This window comes from Gracilinanus agilis, chromosome 2 (genome assembly GCF_016433145.1).
Source record: "Gracilinanus agilis isolate LMUSP501 chromosome 2, AgileGrace, whole genome shotgun sequence".
Classification (NCBI taxonomy): Eukaryota; Metazoa; Chordata; class Mammalia; order Didelphimorphia; family Didelphidae; genus Gracilinanus; species Gracilinanus agilis.
In genome coordinates, this window is record NC_058131.1 from 629207939 (window position 1) to 629228835 (window position 20897).

At 36.6% G+C, this 20897-nt stretch overlaps 2 protein-coding genes across 3 annotated transcripts in view; both read right to left on the reverse strand.

The window, feature by feature from the left end:
* Nucleotides 1-20897, reverse strand: part of SHTN1 (shootin 1) — a 112462-nt gene that overhangs the window by 25868 nt on the left and 65697 nt on the right. The window contains exons 10-13 of the mRNA XM_044665618.1: nt 17085-17238; nt 10123-10222; nt 8653-8735; nt 3900-4009 (exon numbers count right to left, since the gene is read on the reverse strand). Coding sequence (XP_044521553.1) covers nt 3900-4009; nt 8653-8735; nt 10123-10222; nt 17085-17238 — 447 coding nt within the window. The remainder of the gene's footprint in view (nt 1-3899; nt 4010-8652; nt 8736-10122; nt 10223-17084; nt 17239-20897) is intronic.
* LOC123238184 (transcription initiation factor TFIID subunit 11-like) lies at nt 13410-15397 on the reverse strand. Of its 2 annotated transcripts, XM_044665621.1 has the most exons (2): nt 15148-15397; nt 13410-15042 (listed from the first exon to the last, which is right to left on the reverse strand). In XM_044665621.1, the coding sequence occupies exons 1-2, from the start codon at nt 15229-15231 to the stop codon at nt 14476-14478; spliced, it is 651 nt and encodes a 216-aa protein (XP_044521556.1). In that variant the 5' UTR covers nt 15232-15397; the 3' UTR covers nt 13410-14475. The 2 variants fall into 2 exon arrangements, with proteins under 2 accessions (XP_044521556.1, XP_044521554.1); XM_044665619.1 differs by having other exon boundaries at nt 13410-15397.

The window sequence follows — 20897 nt, forward strand, 5'->3', positions numbered from 1 at the left end:
CTTGGAGAGTTGCCTGGGGCACAGAGAGCCTTGACTTTGACTTGACTTTGGTGATATGGTGAGTTTGTATCAAAGATGAGACTTAATCCCAAGTTTTCCTGAACCCAAAGCTGTTTTTTTCTATCTACCACATTATGCTGTCTTTCAAACCCAGGATAATGTACTTACATATAATTTGGCTTTTAAATTGAATTTGCTTAACATCATAGCCACAAGAGATGTATTAAGTAATGTTTCACACATTTCTTTCATGTTTTCAAAGGTCTGTCCTTGGCATATTTTCTCATTTTAGCTACATGATATCTACCATCAAGAAGAATGGAAAGTAGGCCATACTGAACAAGAAACAAGAAGAGGGCAGAAAAACTTTTCTCTCTACTTCTGGGTCCAGCTAACCACCTACTAACTGTGAATCATGTTGTCAACGAATTCTGCCCCCTCTTCTCTCTTTCCTTTTAGCAAAGTCATGGGGAAGGGACAGTGGGCAGAGAGATTCAGAAATATAGAATATTCAGAGCTAGAAAGAACCTTAGCAATCTGGTCCCTCTTTCCCTCCTGCTTTTACAAAATGAAAACTGAAACCCTGAACGTGCTAAGATACTTGTTCAAGGTCATAGCTAGTAAGTTGTAGAATGGGTGCTAGAATCAAGGCTTACTAACTCCTAGCACTACTCTTTCCACGACACTAGAATGAAGGAAAAGAGGAATGTGAAGATGACTGGATCTGAAGCTTTAACTAACCTTTGGACCCAAAGAGCATCTAGAAAAATTTCTGCTAATACTCACTTCATCCAAGATGATGATGATGAAGGTCAATTTTGATGTGAAGTCTTTGTACAAAAGATGGTGTTTGCATAAGAACTCTAGCTTTCCTACTGTTTCCTCTCACAGGAAGGTAGTGATCAAGAGAAACCAAAAGAGTAATTATGATGACTATAATAACAATAATAGCTATTACTTGTATAGCATTTCATGGTCTACAAAATGTTTTGCAAATATCATCCCATTTGATACATAACCTTCGGAGGTAGGTGCTATTATTAACACTAATTTACAGAAAAGGAAACTGAAGAAGATAGCAATTAAGCTACTTTGCCCAAGGATACAGTAAGTATCTAAGGCAGGATTTGAACTCAAGTCTTTTTGACTCCAGATCTGTGTATTTGCAGTGACTGCCACCTTCTTCTATATATGGAAAAATGACCCATGACACCTGTCTTCAATCAAAATTTTAAGAATATTTTGCACCTTCCTCTAAAGGACACAGAAGGTCCCAAACCCATCCTCCTCAACAAGGAAAATGTGGAAAGACAGACAGAAAGGAGGAAGAAAGAGAAAAGAGAGTGAAAGAGAAAAAGAGAGAGACAGAGAGAGATTTGCTGCTTATATGCAAATAGAGCTAGAGAGCTAAACTTCCACTGCCAACAGTTTTCCTTAAAGATGCCACATGCCATCAGTGCCAGTCAAAAGCTTTGGAGACACGAGCCAAATCATATCACCCATTTAGAAACTGTGGCCCCTGGGCAGGCCTATGAATGCAAATTGTTCAGCCACAAAGCTGGGGCTCCTGAACTCGCTGCCCAAGCCAGCCAACTGGAAGGCAGGAATAGGAAGGTAGCAGCTCTGTGTTAACAGCCACCTGACTGCCACTGCAGCTAGGACCATACAAAACTCTTCATTTCTAGCACTGCAGGAAAGCAGGGATGGTAATGCAGAAAGAGGCCTGGACTTTAGCATGCATCAAGCGTGACATTATTTGAAAAAAAAAATTATTGACCAGTTAAGGTGAAAACTAAATCTACACAGGTTAATTATTACCAGCAAAAAACCCAGTAGACCGCTGATCGCTGTTCAGTTTCTTTCCAGATTTTGAACTGAGTTTAAATAATGTGTAACTGCTGAAAGAGTCATGTGAAAAAAAAAAAAGATGACATACCAGAAGAGGGGGGAGAGACATCACTAAACATTTCTAAACTTAAGAATCAACTTTTTTTAAACATTTCTTCTTAGACAATATAATTTAGGATTTATTTGGGTTACTTTATTACTTTTGCTTTGAAATAGTTCAAATTTGCTTATCTACTCCACATTAGCTGTGTTTATTAAATCATAAAAAATATTATTTTCAAAAATGCCCTTTACTCCTTTCATTTTTATGGTGCTTTCACATACAATCTAATCACTGTTACTGCAACCCTTCCAGAAGAGGTACAGAGACCATATTATTTTTACTTTATTATAAGCTGAAAAACAAAATAGATGTGATTTTCAGGATAACATTACTAGAATACATCTCTAATACTATTAGGATTAGGGATCTAGGGCAAAATGGAACCTCAAAAGCAAGTTAGTTCAACCCCCTAATTTCATGAGGAAACTAAGGTCCAGGGACTTTAAGTGACTTGCCCAGGACCATGTAGGAAATGCATCAAAAGCAAGATTTGCATTTGCATGACAGATTTGGGCTAGAACCCAGATCTCCTAATTCCTTGTTAAATACACATTTATTTATCTGTTTGTTTGTTTATTTGTTTGTTTATTTATTTATTATATCACTGGACATGGACACCAAGGGGTTAAGAGCCCAAAACAGAAGAAATAACTTGAACCAAAGGGCCCTAGTCTAAAGGCTAAGCCATCTCACCAGTTATAAACTCTGTAATTTGGTTAGGAAGCTGTTATTGCTATTTTTTAGATATCAGAATAGGAATAATTACTTTCTATCCAGTCTTTGGATCAGTCCAGGCTAAAATTATAGAAGATTGCTCTCCCAACTTCCTACTTACTCTCTTGGACAATCTATACACAGTGGCTACTCCAGTACAACTCTGACCAAATTTGCTTCCTACTTGAGGCAAAACATAGTTAGAATATAGGTAAAGAAGCATCTGATATTAACAGAACCCTAACTAATTCTAAAAGGCACAGAGACCTATACAGGCAGAGAGGTACTCTTGAGGGCAAGAAAGAGGATTTAAATTGGGGGTGGAGGGAAGGAAAACTGTCTACAGATGTCTAATTAATGGGAGGAAACTAAGCAGCAGAATGAGCAAAAAAAAAAAAATCTCAGAGTCTGCATCATTTCAATAAAACAGGCAAACCAAGCAACAAGAAAGAGTATGGTATTAATCACTGTATCATAGGATCTCAAACTTGGGAAGGACCCCATTCATTTTGGCTGGGAGGATTTTTTTCAAATCTTCCACTACATTTTCTTCACCTTTAAATGTCTTAGAGGAGACGATTTAATTTTTTTAAACCCTTAGTTTCAGTCTTAGAAGCAATACTATGTATTGGTTACAAGGCAGAAGAGTGGTAAGGGCTAGGCAATAGGGGTTAAGTGACTTGCTCAGGGTCACACAGCTAGTTTGAGGTCACATTTCAACCTGGGACCTCCCATCTCTAGGCCTGGCTCTCACTCCACTAAGCCACCCAACTGTCCCTTGATTTAATTTTTTAAAAGCAGTAACTCTGGATCTTTTTAGTGTTTTTCAAAACTCTTCATCTCTATTCTTCTGGCAGTATAAACTTCCTAAATGAATCTTAGTCAGATGGAGAACCAAGGAAGAGAAAACATCACGGGAATTACTACCTCATACTTTGTCTTCTGTTTGGTGGGATAGCTAATGTTAGTGTCATTATCCTTTAATAAGGGAAAAACAAAAACTGAATTGTTATGGATACTGTGTGGATTTGAGCTTACAATGGAACAAAATCATCTCCCCCAAATAAAATTGCACAAAAATAAACCTTGCCAAAATGCAACCATATTATAATATATATGTCAGTCCTGTTCCTTGATATCAGTTCTACAAAGATATTATTTGTATTCCATTTTTTGTTTCTAAAGTAAGCACCAAAATGTGAAAAAAAAGAAAGAGAATTTAGCTGTTCTATACCTTGGCCTTTGGCCTGGTTGCCTGATTAACTGGTCTAAGATGAACTCCCTTCTTAATCCTATCCATCATTTCTTCAACTGCTTGTCTCTTCAGATCTGTGACTTCTTCCACTGTTCAAAGAAAACACATTTCATTGAGTTTCAAATGAAGAAAGCCCTGGAAAACTGCAAGAAATCTTTTCTGCTATGAAATGAGAATTATTATCTCAGGCCATTGCTACTTTTCTGCAATTTGTGATTTAGAAAGATTGCAATGTGGCACACCACAGTCACTATTCAGATGCCAAGAGTCACAGAACACCATGACTCTATTCAGGTGAACAGCAGTCAGGTAGCAAAGTTTCTGTAACAGAGCTGAGTCATAAAAATGAGAAGGTTTTTGTTGTTTTTTTTTTTTTAATTAAGGCATTTAAGTCAATAATGACTCCCCCGCATCAAACAATTAAAATGAATTTTGCCCTATTTGTCAGCATAATTGCAGACTTTATTGAAGACTTGGTTCACTTCTGGAATTTCTCCAGGTCTTATTAAACCCAACTTTGCACTTAATCCTAAATAATCATGCCTTTTTTTTTCCCCTTGGGGATTTTATACCTTACTGGCAAATGTCATATATTTGCCAAGAAATCAGTGTAAAGGAGGAGGAAGTATCAAAGATTTCACAGATACACATCAGAGATATTTTCCTTATTGGAAGAAATCCAGACAAAAGCAAACAAATAAGTAAAATTTATTTTTTTCCAAGTCCACCTTTTACTGATGAATCACATGAATACAAAACATTCACAAGAGCTCTTAGAGGCATTTTAAATTTCCTGTTGAACAAAAACCTAAATCCAGCAATGCTTTCAATTTAGTAACTAAATTACAAGAGAAAGTTCCTCTACCCTGAGTAGTATTAAAACATTATTAAACCCACTGAGATTCATCTAGATTCGGTGAATATACTTGAGATAAGTTAAGAGTTTGAGGCCATTTGCTATAATGCTAAAATCTGGTGCTAAGCTCAATCCATTTATAGGTCAACCTATGGTTATATTAATTATGAGGCCCTATACAGAAAGTATATCATTTGCAGACTGTCCAAGTGCAATTAGATTATTAGCTCTGACACTGTAAATAGGATGAGCAAACCTGGACTCTTTCAAATATATGTTCTTAGTTGATATTTAATGATCCTTATTGTGCTATTAGGGCATGCCTTAGAAGTCCCAAAAGCCAAGTTTTTTTAATAGGGACCAGAACACACACACAGTTGAAGCCAGTTGGCCCTGGCACCGTATGGTACTAACAGGGCCAAGATCAACAGGTTCTATCTTCAGAACTGGCAGTTTACCCTTTTACATTATTACTGCCTCATAGAACCTTTAACTTCAGTTAACTATTGCACAAATGAATACCGCTGTTCACAAAATAAGGCAATGTATACAATCCAGCCAAGGTGTGTCAGTAATCATCTAAGTAAATACAAAAACCAGAGTAGTACTTATTATATTGTACAAATTGCCCCAACTTGGAGCTTTCCTGACACCTCAGTGTACAGTTAACTTCATATATATAAGATGTCAAGAAACTGGGATATACCAATGAATCATGGGAAGAACTATTATCTTCTGCAGAAACTGCATAAAATTGGATGACACAAACCTCAAGTCTGCCATTTTTGCATCTTTGCAGATAGATAATGATTCATTGAAAAGTAAAAAGTGGCTTCTGAAAAATGCCAAATCTTAAAAAAAAATACCATCCTGAATTAGAATGGAAAAATTGCATGGCAATTAATGGTAAAACACTTCCTACTAAATCATCAGCCCTCAGTAAGACATGACTAAAGCTCAATTAATCACATAAGACAAAAGCCAATTAAGGCAGACAGATGGAACATTATGGTCAAAGCTATTCCATTCGACTAAAAGAGCTAACATAATAGGAATTTTAAATAGTCTCTTAAACTTCTTCCTTAGGATAATATTGATGATTCATAGATGGATAGCTATTTGTATTATAAACATTTTAAGTGAGGATTTAATTCCTTAGGTTTTTCAAATATAAAAGCCTAACTGGCTAAAAAGAAAACACATCAGCTTGCCCATAAAAATACAATACCAGCTTAAACTTTTCTTTCTCCCAACTTCATTTTTGTTCTTTTGTTCACAGTTGAACTAGCCAAGGGCAATCTATATGAATTTCAAAACTATTAAGTGGCTCTATAAAATATGCCTACAGAGAACTCATGGGATATTTTGTAATTCTTTCTGTAATGACAGAGTGGGTAATTGTCTCACAAAACCATGTAATCAGAGGGACAAAAGAAATATCCAGGATGCTGGAGATTAAAGAAAAATGACAAATGAAGATAACAAGTCTAATGTTATTGAACTACTTACCAAATAATCAAATTTTCCTAGGAAACAGTGCTGTGAAGTTAGTTTTGACTCAATAAACCAATGCAATTAATTGAGGCTTAAATTTTTAAGAACTACTTGAAAAATAAGTAGTTTCATATGGAAAAAAACCACCACTCTCTTTTAACCTTTTGTTATTACCCAGTGGTGATTAGAACTGTTTTTTTGTCCCTCCATGACCTTTGTTATTACTTAGAGGTCATTAAAATTAATTTCTGAATTTTATTGAATTATCTAATATTACAAATGATGGGAAGATAGGCATTTATACTTATTCATTCAGTCATTTATTTAATTTGTAAATCATTCTTTGCCACTCTGGAAAAACTAGAGGCATTATTGTGAATAACAAAGGTACTGGACTCAAAGAGTCAGAAGACCTGGGTTCAAATACTTTCTCTGTGTGAACCTGGGCAATTAATTTAATTAACTTCTCTAAGATTAAGTCTCCTCATCAATAAAATGGGGTTAAAATACTTTTTAAAGTTGTTGTGAGAAAAACACTTAAAATCTTAAAGCATTATGGAAATGATTTTGTCATATTGCCATTGATATAATTTTCTTAAACTATGGATCATATCCATAATCTTTATCTATAGTAATCACAAAGGTTTTTTTTTCCAATTTTCTAATTCTCATCACTAGAATTTCATTTGGTAGGAAATTTAAACGAATCTAAACTCAAGAGACACAAGGCTCTTGGGAGCCACAAATTAGCTTAATAAGCTGTTTCTTGACAAAATTAAAACCTTTTAAATTCATAATGGTAACTCTAATTCAGAACTTAAAATATAAGTAAAAATTAATATATCCTGACTAAATTGACCATAAGTTACTTCACCAAAAGGTAATAACTACAGTTAGACAACAAGAAATCAGTTTTCATGAACTTTTTCCAAGGAAGTCATAATACATGGTCAGTTATATCTCATGGGCCACTGTAGGATACAATTCCAAGTATGCAAGTTATATTGAGATTGAACCCTAAGCTAGACATTCAGTCTCCAATTATGAAATGTATTAATTAGAAATCTTGAACCTTTGGACTTCATCTCCCAGCATCACTTTCCCTGAGTCCCCACATTTGCATCTTCACGCGTTGTTTAGAAGTCTGCTGTAAGCTGTGCCCTCTCTCTCTTTTTCCAAGTGTGCGGTTGGGAAAGCTGGCTTTTTACTCTAGCTTTTTATTTCCTTTTTACTTCAAGTTCTTATTAGTAAATCTTATTAAATATAATACTTGGAGTATTTGAATATTAATTTTGCTTCTCACAGAACCAATAGGAAACTCCATAATTAAAATCTGGAAATTCTCTCATTTATGTACTCCATATGTTTAGGGTACAATACTATGTTTGTGTTTAAGTGGATGTGTATGTTTAAGTCAGTATGATTTTGAAGTTATTCCCAGGTACCCTTCAAAATACCCATGGACAGAAGTAGCAAGGTGCACAGGAGATGGGAGATCATGGATTCAAAATCTGACCTCGGGCACTTCCTAGCTGTGTGACCCTGGGCAAGACTTACTCTCAATTGTTCTGCTCTATTGCCTTGGAATTAACACTTAGAACAGATTCTAAGACAGAAAGTAAAGGTTTAAAAAATATACTATGGACAGATCAAAATGTTCCATTAATTATGTTGATCAATATTGTTTTCAGAAACTATCAAAGAATTATAATTATATAAAGTGTTTCTACTTAGTTTCATTAAGCAACAATCTAATAGCAATACTAGCCAGGAGGAAAATATTGCTGCGTTTCAGTGAACTGTAAATAAAATTTTATTTTTAAAGATTGAGAAAACTTCAGTACAAGCTGCTTTAATTTTATTATAGAGTCCAATTGAAGATACATACTCAACATGCAGTCTACTTCAGGGGGAAGAATAAATTTTTATTCTGAGTGACCCCACTAAACTTTAAAAAATAAACGTAATTCTCCTAAAGCAAAATTAAAAGAGAGACATGTTCAAATTGCATAATTAATAGGCTAACTTTGAATAATCTAGGAAGCTGGGGCACACTGAGAAATTGCCAGAGAAAGCTGTTTCTGAATCTAATAATCCTCAGACGAGGATTCTGCTTCCCTCTGCCTCCCTGCCATTCTATTTCTAGGAATGACCACAAAGGTGGGAAGATCCTAGTTTTCAAGTCTCCTCTTCCAAATGCCCTCACCAATACCTGAAGGACTAATTGCTCAGAGTTACTAACAAAATCACTGTAGCAAAACTACATCATATTTTTATTTACAAACCTTATTATCAACATTATGGAGCCAGAAGTATTTTATATTGGGCAGTATTTATGCATAAATGACTAACATCATGGAACTGAATAAAGGTGAGACTTACCAGTTTCTGGCTGAACTGCTTTTTCTTTCTTGGCCCCACTGCTGCTTGGGTGGGATCTCTTTCGTATCATGGACATGAGAGACCTTTCAAGGAAAGGAAAAAGAACAGGAAGAGTCCCTAAATTCCTCTTCGTAGTAATATTTTTAATAACTCTGAGATTATTAGAATTTCTGTATCTTAAATCACTAATAAATGTTAGCTAAATGAGCACAAGACTGAATTAGAAATCAAGGAGCTATATGGCTGATATAAATTGCTTCCTTATTATTCCTAGAGCTTCTGAACACAGAAAAATGTGGTATGTCTTTCTATCTAGACATAGAGGAAAGTAGTACAGTGGAAAGGATGCTAGGTTTTTTGCCAAAGAACTTGTTCTGCCACTTATTATTTGTGTGACCTTGAATAAATCACATCATTCCTCTGAGCCTTAGCTTCCTTATCTGTATAATGAAGGGCCTGGTTTAAGCAACCTGTAAGGTCCGTTTTGGTTTTAAGTCCATGATCCTACAAAAGCATTGCAAAGTTTGCTTTTGATTTTTTTTCTAGTTATTAATTGTGAAGGAAAATCAGCTACAGTGCCAAATGTGCAGTTAATAATAAAAAGGAAGTCTTTACATCTAGAAAGTTTTCATAATGATTTTCAATTTATACATAAGGTAATTCTCAAGATTTTTTTTTAAAGGATAACTTAAGACAGGTGAAAAATCTTTTAAACTCATCTCACAGAGGGGAAAAAAAATGGCACAAACATTCTAAAGAAGCTCCTCTCTGCTCAGCCTTACCAGATAAGGAAAAATCCTAATGGTCTTAACTAAAGCTCCTAAAGGCAAAAAAATTGGAGAGGAAAAAATAAACCAATCCCACTAGTTCTCCAAGCCAAGGAGGAATTTGGAACTTTACAACAAAAGAAAGATGTGTGCCAAAGAAATGCTTCTTCCTTCTGTACTTAATGAACCTACAGGTCAATTAGGTTTTCTCTATACCAAGAGTTTTTTCTAGTAATACACTATCTTCAAAAAAGTTTTCAAAGTAATAATGACTGGTCAACATCCACCTTTGTGCTTCCCTTATACTTTAACTAAGGAATATAAGCCTTACCATTTATTCTTCCTTAGCCGGGCTAGAAGTGTAGGAACCAGTAACAGTTCTTATCCCTCTACTTTGATACTTTGACCTTCTCTGTTCTGATCTAAGCAGATTGATGACCCTTTTTGTAGGCAATCTGATGCCCCCGTTTTATTAATTTCAAAGTTAGTGTGGACACCTGGCTGGAACAATTCCACCATAGGTCAGAACTCTTGAGCACAAGAGATTTGCTAACCTCAGCCTCCCCCGTAACTGGGATTATGGGCTTTTGTGAAACCCACCTAGTTATAAACCGGTCTTGAAAAGTGTTGCTACCATAAGACAATTCAAGAACTTTGGCATATTTGGTTTCAAAAGTATAGCCATCTTTAAAAATCTACTTACCGAATTGGATTAGGAGGTGGAGGGGGAAGTGGTGGAGGAGGAGGTGGTGGAGGTGGCACTGAATTTTCTGACTGGTGTACTCGTTTCTGGAGTTCATCAACTATATGGAGAGCAAATAGGGGAGGGGAAGTATTTAGTAGGGGGGAAAAAGCAATCCAAGGTCTTCAAGACTAAATAGGATTAAGATTAGAGGATGTAGAAATGGAAGAGCAAATTTCACACATTAGGAAACAGGTTCAAAGACTGAGGAAGTTAACTGACTTTACCAAGGTCATAGAAGTTATTGGGTTGTAAAACCAAGATAAGAAGACCCTGCTTCTGACTCCAAATACTGTGTTCTTTCTACTTTTCACATTTACGTAACTCAATACAAGGTATCCCAAAAGCTATTAAAACTTTTAAAAAAGTACTGACTATAGGGATACTTTGTACCCATAAGGAATAATCAGAAACTAATGCCTACTCCTTATGTTTTCTAATCACATGATTCTACTATTCCTCTGACTTAGTGCTGTTACCTCATAGATGCTGTATAAAAAAAATTATAATCAGGTGCTAAGGCTACATTTATATAAAATTAAGTCAAGAGTGGCTGGCTGGATAGATGAGTGAGTGAAGTGATAGAAGAGGAAAAGTTTATCCACACACATAAAAATAATTACCTAATATGTTTTCAAAATTTTAAATAGTTGCCTTCAGAAATAGATGGGCCAGTAATCAATTCTAAGAATGCCATCTAACAATGGATACCAATTCTCCTTATATTCCCTGATATTCGTGCCAATCCACTTTTCAAGGAAACTATTGACAGCATCTGAATTCTAACCATTTTACTAATTTTCCTTATGTTAAATTTAACAGATTTCCAAATGTTTATAATTTACAATTCCTATACTTAAAAGAAAGCATTATGGCACTAATCATTGATTAATCCCTTCAAGCAATAAATGTTAGTTGAACAAGAAAGACTATATTCTAAAAACTTAAAGTCAAGAGAGAGAAGCCATATACATACACATACAAAATATTATATTATAGGAGGTACAGATTAGGTGCTATGAAATTCAAAGATTACTTTCATTTGAGGAAATTTAGGGAAACATAGGAGGTGATTTTTGAGTGGGACTTTGAAGGAGGGGTAGGATTTAAATTGGGAGGTCTAAGGGGAAGATACTATAGGCATATCTTGAGAAAACTCTCAGAAATCTCAGGTCACATGTATGAAACAAATCCATTAAGCAGTGTACATGCTTTAGGACCTCCTCAATGAATCTACAATCACTTAAAATAAGGACACTCAATAACATACATAGAGTTGGGGAGGACTGGAGGTAAAATGTCTGTTTCCCAGATTATGTATGACATGCAACTGGATAAATAGTCCATTGACTGTTAATTATTATATATCCTGAGATGGCAGAACAGATGCACCACAAGCAAGACCCTTTATCATCAGAGAAGAGTGGCCTGGACCACATGTAGAAAGTTATACAGCACTTTCAAAGATCTTAAAAATAACACACACACACACACACACACACACACACACACCTCTGTCTGTCTGTCTGTCTGTCTGTCTGTCTGTCTCTCTCTCTCTCTCTATATATATATATAAATATATAAACATACATACACACACACACACACACACACACACACACACACACACACACACACACACACACATATATATATATACAAAAACCTTTAAGTGCCTACCATGTGCCAGGCTTGGTGCTAAATGTGTTAAATACTAAAAGAGGCAAAGGACAATCTCTACCCTCAAGGAGCACACCATCTAATAGGGGAGGCAACAAGCAAAGAAATATGCACAAACAAGCTATATATAGGATAAAACAATAATTAAGAGGGAAGACTGTAGAATTAAGGATTAAAAAAAGTTTCTTGTAGAAAATGGAATTTTAGGCCAGAGTTAAAGGAAGCCAGAAAGCAGGGATGAAGAAGAAATTCCAGACTTGGGGGAGGGCAAGAGAAAATGCCTGAAGCTAAGTGTTTTGTTAGTGGAAAAGTAAGGTCAGTGTCACTGAATCTAAGAGCACACTTTGGGGAATGAGGTATTCCACATAGTGAGGTAAGAAGAGTAGAAAGGGAAAAGGGGATTAGATTATGAAGTCTTTGAATGCCAAACAGGATTTTTCTTATTTGATTCAGGAATGCAGTAATGAAGGGATTGATATCAGGGATAATAGCTACCACTACCAGAGTAGTATCAATGTCAGAAGAGTTAAGAGGGCATATGCAAGAGATGTCAATATGGTACAAACAACTGAAATTAGAAACTGACTGGATATAGGAATGAATGAGGCATTGAGGATAACATTTAAATTTCTAATCTGGATTACTAGAATAATAGAATCTTCCAACTGTCATAAGGAAGTTAGAAAAAGGTGAGGATTTGAGGGAAAAGATAAGCTCAGTTTTGGACAGGTTGAGTTTAAAATGTACATAGGACATTCAGTTTGAGACACTCAAAAGGGATTTAGAGAAGTGAGAATGAAGGTCAGGAGAGGTGGTGGTTGTTGTTTAGTCATTTTTCAGTCATAATTGACTCTTCTTGACCTCATTTAGGGTTTTCTTGACAACAATACTGGAATAGTTTGCCATTTCCTTCTCTGGTTCATTTTATGCATGAAGGAAGTGAGGTAAACAGGGTTAAATGACTTTAGTGCCCAAGGTCACATAGCTATGAAGTGTCTGGGGCCAGATTTGAACTTGGTCTTCCTGACACCAGACCCAGTGGCTAGTCCTGGATAAAAAGGTCTGAGAATTACATGCATAAGACTAAATGATTTCATGGGAGCTAATGAGATCACCAAGTGAAATACTGCTTAAGGCTCTAGACCAGGGGTCGGCAACCTTTTTTGGCCTTGAGAGCCATAAACGCCACATTTTTTAAAATGTAATTTCCTGAGAGCCGTACAGTGCTCACAATGCAGGCTCCTGTAACAGTGCACGCTCCTGTAACAGCGCCTGAAAAAAAAATTGACTTTGTGGCTCCTGCAGAAAGAGCCATACATTGCAGACCCCTGCTCTAGACAATGTTGGGAGACACTATTAGCAGGATAGGAGGAATGAAATGATCAAATTTTGCATTATAAAGAAAAACAGTTGTGTGTTGGATAAATTAAAGGGGAAAGAGAATAGTGGCTCTTCAAACACTTTAGTCATACAGACCTAAAATTGGCAGAGCAATGAGAATTGGGAAAGAGGTGATGATGACAATCAAATATTTCATTGATAGAACTGATAGGATTTGGTGGATGAAAGTCAATTTAATTCTAGCTATTACATTTTGCATTGTCTCTAATAGGTTACAAGTTCCTTGAGGACAATACCTACATTTTTTAGTGCTTAACACAGTGCTGGGCATAAAGTAACTACATAATAAATGCATGCAGAATTAAACAGAGAAGAGCTCTAGTCTCTGCTCCTCCTAATGAAAAAAAAAAATCAACAAATTTAACTGTCTACCATGTATAAGGAATCATAGTAGAAGCTAGGGGCACAGGGAGGGAAAATGATAGGTCTATACCCTCAAGGACCTTACAAACTAATATGACTGATTTTTAAAAAATACATAATGATGACACAAGGTAGACAAAACCAAAGGAAGTCTAAACAAAGTGCCATAATAAATATGTAAGAGAGGTCCATTTCAACAGGATGACTTAAGTAAAGCTTCCTGAAACAGCTAGTTTGGGGACTGGACTTTGAGGAAAAGAAGATTTATTTATTCATTTTTGCCAAGTTAAAAAACAGTTTAATGATCATACACCAAAAACCACATGATAATTAGTTTTTACAAGGCAATAAAAGGATTATGTCATTCCACCATTTGCTAACATTGTAAACCAAACTTTCGAATTTTACAAGTGACAAATTTCTGGCCTGTTATCAAAGTCAAACCAAACATGAAACCCTGATGGTAGCAGTTTAGCATTCTATTGTGAAACTTGCAAAATAAGATACTAAAGATTAATCAAAAAAAGTTGATCCTTGGAAGAGTTTTACCCATTTGAAAACAGAAGTCTTGTATACTTAGTACAAGGGGTCTATAAAGAAGGACATTTCCCCTTTTCAGTTTGCCAACTAATCACATTGCCATCAATCACAACCTGAACTAAATGGTCCTACATTGATAGGAGGCAAATCTGAAAGTAGGCAGGTTTCTCTATCAGGTAACTTTGGTCCTGAAGATTTGGGGATAGAAGTTCTATCACACTGTCCTTAAGAGGGCTGAGACATTTGAGCAACAGTACACAATGCCTCAGTGAGAGGAAATATGAGTCATTCCTTCTATTTTCAGTAGTAAACGTTAGAAGTTCCTTAGACCTAATGAAAGATGATTTTTTTGTGTTTTGAGTTAGGAATCTGCCCCCTGGACTTCAGCCTTCGAACAGCCTCCCGCATGTGCTTGGGCTGTAGTGGCGGTAGCTCTCCCCATTTCTCACACACATCCAAAGCTTCTTCTACTACTTCCCCGACGAATACCTTAGAAATGCCGGACATAGCAATAACAACATTCTGAGAGACTGAGGTGCCAGTGATAGACTGGATCAGTCGTTTAATAGCGGCCTTAGGGAATGCAGATCGACGGTACATTTCATAACGGTTTAGCTGTTCTTCAGAAAAGGATGAAACCAGGATTTGCATTTTCTGAATTTCATCTTCATCGACTTCATGCTTTTTCTCTCTCCTCTCTTTAGTTTCTATCCTTATCTTCTTGGCTGCAGAAGGAAGTAATGACGAGTCCTCTCTTCCCGTTTCTATTAAATCCGATGCTTCCTGGCCCTTGAGGTCAGCGGAGTCTTCGGTCGCAGCCTCCGCCGAGTCCCCGTTCCCCTCCCCGTTCGTCTCCTCCGGGGCCGCATCAGGCGGCGCGGGAGCTCCCGGGGCTTGCTCGGGGGTAGGGGTAAGGGTAGGGGTGGTGGTGGTAGTGGTGGTGGTGGTGGTGGCGGTGGTGGTGGCGGTGACGGTGGCGGTGGCAGTGGCGGCGGCAGGAGCATCGGGAACAGCAACGCCCGGCACCTCGTCTGACACGGAACTCTCTCCAGCTTTCTCGGGTGACGACTCCCCGGGCTCATCCATCGCGGTACACCGGGGGTGGAAGGAGGGGTGTGTGGAGTCTCTCCGGACGTCTGGCCTCAGGAAAACTCGCGGAGCCGTGGCGGCCGGGCCGGGCCAAGAGACTTCCGGCGGTCGCACCGTGATGACGACACCCTACGGAGCGTCGGAGGAGCCAGAAGAAGAATGAACGTCCTGAAAGATCTGTGAGTAGGGCATGTAAAGAAGGGGAACCACCAGCAGCAGGAGGAATTTGGGCAAGCAGAATCCAACATGGTTTAAGCAGAGTGTATAAGAGAGAGAAGAGTAAACTAGGACTAAAGAGTAGGTGGTTTGGATGTGGAATCTGGAAAACTTTATTCTAAACTCTTATTTTTTTAAGGGGAAGCTGGTTAGTCCTATGAATATCACATCAACAGACTGTGAAAGGAGATTGGAGAGAATGGAAGTAGGGAGACTAATTAGAAGGTTGTTCTAACATTCCTGAATGGGGGGGGGAGGGGTGACAAATGGGAAGAAGATGAGAAGGAAGGAGAGAGGAGTAAATAAAAACAGATATTGTGCAGCATGGGATAATAGTAATGGATCTGGAGTTAGAAGATCCTAGATTTAGAATTAAACATCTAAGTGGCCCATTGGATAGAATGCCAGGCTTGGAGTCAGAAGGTTCTGGATTCATATGTGACCCCTGGCAAGTCATTTAACTTCATTTGTCTAGCTCTTGCCCTTCTCTGTCTTAGAGTTGTAACTAAGGTAAGGATTAAAAAAAGAAAAGAATTAGACTTCAGAAATTTTAAGTTGTATAGCCATGGATATATTTCCATTCCCGAGCCCATTTGAGTTTTTCTCCACAAAGACACTGAAGTGGTTTGCCATTTCTTCTCCAATTCATTTTACAAATGAGGAAATGGACTCAAACAAAGTTAAGTGACTTGCCCAGGGTCACACAACAAGTATCTGAAGACAAGTTTAAAATGGAGATGAGTCTCCCTGATTCTAAGCCCAGTGCTCTATCTTCTATGCCACCTACCTGCTCCTGGACTAAATATTATTGCAGCAGGATCCTATGACTTTTTGATTGGATTTAAAACTACTGTGTCAATGAAATTATTGCAAAATTGTGTATTAGGATAACCTTATGTGAGATATGCTTATATTTCTAAAGTCTAACACAAAAATTTAAAAATCCATCATCAACAACAAAAACCCTTCTATGGAATACTGAAACAATTTATGGAGATAATCACCTTTTTTCTATTAATTAACCTCTGAAAGAAATTTACTCCACCTGTGTGTAGTGGTATCAAGTCCCATGATATCCTTCCAGAATTTATCAATTTCCTCATCTATACAATAACGAACCTGGTAATATCTAAGGTTCCTTCCAGCTCTGAATCATAAGAGCCTAACATTTTTTGAGTTCTGTGTTCAATAAAGTTAAGCTTCGAAGTTACATATATGAAATACTGTAGAGGCAATGCTATTTTATGTATATTTATATATACATACATATATGTATATATATATATATATACACACTGTTGTATGTGGTGTTGAGTATTATGAAGTGCTCAATATGCTGATGACCACATTTTGTCTTAAGTTTAAAAAAAAAGGCAAAATACCATGGTAGAGAGAACAGTATTTCTTCACAATCTATGAAAACTTAAAAAAAAATCTCCCAATTTTGAGATAGTTCCAGTTTGTTTTAATTAATTGTGTGTGTCTTAGAAAAGAAAGCCTAAAACACATTTAAAAAAAAAGCCCAACGATTAATGGATAGATTGTTTCACCATCCTTTCTAATTCTGTAAAGCTGAAACAGTTATAGTTAAAGGAGTTAAAATGCTAGCTTTGAATCCCCACAATTACTTTTACCTGAATGCTTTAGATTTTTAGCTCTCTCCTCAGAATTCTGACATTTTAGCTCCAATTCCTTCTTATCTTCTTCCAGAAGCTCCAGTTGCTGCTTAAGATTATGGATCTCCTTATGGAGTGTTTCATTATCTAGCTGTTCTTCCAATTCTTTAACCTGTAAATTTTAAACATTTTATGTGGTTATAATCATCCTTCAACAGGGAAAAGAGGAATATTTATTCTTTTGACTGCATACCACAGACTTATCATGGGACACTTAAAAAGACTACAAATTCTGGTTTGCAGATTATTACAATGAGAATCACAGAATCTGAGAATTGGAAGAGACCTCAGTAGCCATCTAGTCCAACCTATCCACCCAAAGAATTCCACACTAGACAAGACTAGTAGTTTAGACTAGGTAGTCCAAACTCTTTGTGAAGACTTACAAGGAAGGGAACTCCCTACTTCTAGGGCAGCCCATTCCACTTTTGGGCAGCTCTTATGGATAGGAAGTTTTATTATTTTTTTCTAAAGCCAAGCCTAAATTGGCCTCTTTGCAACCTTCTCCCCTTTGCTCTTAGTTCTGTCCTCCAAGGCCAAAGGGAATGAGTCTAATCTCTACTTCACACAAAATCCATCCATTCTTTCTTCTTTCCTTCCTTCCTTCCTTCCTTCCTTCCTTCCTTCCTTCCTTCCTTCCTTCCTTCCTTCCTTCCTTCCTTCCTTCCTTCCTCTCAAACATTTACCTTCCTTCTTACACTCAATACAATATATTGGTTCCAATTTTGTTGGAAGGGTAATGGGGTTAGGTCCTGGAGGTTTCCTGACTTACCCAGGGTCACAGAGTTAGGATGTTCTGAGGCCAGATTTGAACCATGGTCCTCCTGACTCCAGGCTTGGCTCTCTATTCATGGAGCCACCTAGGTGCCCCTATTATAAAGTTTTATATCCAAGTGCAAGATTTTACATTCATCCTTATTGAATTTAGATTGAGTCCAATGCTTTATGCTGTCAAGATTTTTTTGAGTTCTAAGTGACATCTATTGCATTTTCAATTTTTCTCAACTTTATGGCACCTGTAAAATTGATAGGTATACCATTTAGGCCTTTATCTAAGCCTCTGATAAAAAATGTTAAACAACATAGACTAAGCATAGATCCCTGTGGCACTTCATTAGGGACTTCCTGTCATAATGACCTAGAACAATTAATAAGTACTTGGTATCTCCAATCATACAACAAACTCTAAATCCATTTAACTGTATTATCATCTATTCTATATCTCTTCATCTTCTCTATAAAAACAATGTAACTTTATCAAAATCTATGCTAAAATGTAGCAAATTATTTCCATAGCAATGCCCTTCAATGATTAGCTTAGCAATCCAACCAAAAAAGGAAATAAAGTTGGTCTGGGATGACCTGTTCTTAATGAAATTATGCTAGCTCTTTGAAATCACCACTTCCCTTTTAAGAAGTTCATCAACTATAAGAAACTAATTTAAAAATAATTTACCAGGCCCAAACAAGTGGCATAACCTGAAAGACATATCTGAAAATTTACTTAAAGTAGTTAAAGCCTTCCCCTTTGGGTTAACTATCTATTAAGAAAGCCAGGTTTTCAACAAACTGCTTATTTGTGAAACATTTAAACAACAAGTATTTGTTAAGTGACTTCTATGTAACAGGAATCACAGAGTTGCTTTGGACTCAAAGTGAAATTTCCTACCCTCAGGGAAGTTATGTTTTATTATGAGAAACAATATTGATTCATATAAGTATTTCCAAAGTAAGTACAAGGAAATATCTTGGTGAGGCTATATTGATCAAGGTTATGTTGAAATAGGTATGATAGGGCTTAAGTTGAACTTTGCTAAGAGCTGGGGATTGTGATAGGCTTAGTGCATTCCAGGAATGGAAAATAGCCTGCATAAGGATTTTCATCTCTAGAGGGGAGAAATGCAATGCTATTGGTGAGGAAGAACAAAAAGGTGAATATGACTGGAAGAAAAGTCTCTGAAGGAGAATATATAATAAGCATAGAGATGTAGGTTGGAGTTAGACTTGAAAAGATCTTAGAAGTTAAATCAAAGGAGCTTATGTTTGATTCTAAAGACAAAAGAGAACCATTGGAACTTATTACACAGGACTTTGGTCAGACACCTGGACTTTAGGAATAACAGTTTGGCAGCTGTATGGAGGATAGACTGGAGAGGGAAGAGTTTTGAAACATGAAAAACCAATTAGGAGGCTCTTCAACATTGTAGACAAAAGATGATGAAATCATGAACTAAGTGATATGATGGCAAAGGAATGGACCTAATAATAAGACTGAAGGTTGCTGTAAATTCTTCCAAGGGCATGAACTATACTACTAACAATACCACAGCTGTATATGAATTACCTAGGACAAGCAATGATTCTGACATTGTCTCATTTTTTATAATATTTCTCATGTATGTGATCCTGAAAAGAAGAAACTTGATTAAGTTGGTTTCTCCACATTTAGATAGCTCTTTGTCAGCTGAGTGCTAGACTTTATGCCACATACAAGTTTCATTACTCTCTTCTGTTGTGTTTTAAATCCTGTGGTTTTTAAGAATGGATATGACTCCAGACGATTTGAAAATGGTATAGCTCTTAAGAAGCATACTCCCAGACTGGTTGATATATTCTACTGGCTGTTGGTATGGAGAAGTCAAATATTTTAAAGATTATTCAAGCTCACAACTAAACAGGATTAGTTTCACTGAACTGGAATGTAAAGTATGACAAAATGAAAAACAATACCAAGAACTGAGAAACTGAAAAACTGTCAAATTGGTTCTCAGAAAACAAGCAATGAACTTGGGAAAGACCTGGCAGAGAGCTAGGTGGCACAGTGGACAATGCTGGGCCTGGAGTCAGGAAGACTTGATTTCAAATCTGGGTACCCCTGGGCAAACCACTTAGCTTCTATCTGCCTCAGTTTCCTCTGCTATAAAATGGAGGTCATAATATCACCTCCACCCAGGTTTGTTGTGAGGATCAAATTGGGTAATATTTGTAAAGTGCTTTGTACACCTGGCACACAGTAAATCTTTAATAAATAGTTGTTTTCTTCCCTTTCCCAAAAAGATTGTTAGTAGTTCCTCTACAAGGTAGTATAGGTTTCTTTAAGTCAGAAGAATGATGAGGGTAAAAACAACCCAATATCAGCTTATTGTTGCTATGAAGAAAAAAATACTTGTCAGCAATGTAATATAAAGCTGGGAGTCCTGAAATTTGAAAAAGGTAATTTTTTACTCATGACACTTTTTCATTCAATATTTTATCAAAACTGTTGCCAGAAGAACAGGTGATCCTATAAGATCCTAGTGTCTTCATCAGACTATCAAACATATACACTCAAAAATTGTTTGAGGGATTTTTTTAAAAACTTTGACTTAGAAGTATTTCCCTCCCTGAGGAAATGATGAACTCTGATAAATACTATGACATATTAAACAAAGAACTTTTCTAGAATTACAGAAATCCCCAAATGGAGTTGGATCCCTACAACATGCAGGATGCCACTTGTCATGAAAGAATGGTTAAGGAATTTATCTAAGATATGGAAATGAATGTCATTTTCAAATGGCCTGGGAACTCGCTTGATTAAAACTCCATAGAAAATCTATGGGTCATAATAAGGGCTCAACTGAAAAGGTGGCCTGTTCATCAAAACAATGCTTAACATCCACTGTGGCAAAAATTTGGTTTCATGATGAAGAATTAAATAAAATGTGTCTTAATCTTACAAATTTAATAACACATTATGTAAGTAAAATGGCTATCATAAAAGGATATGTT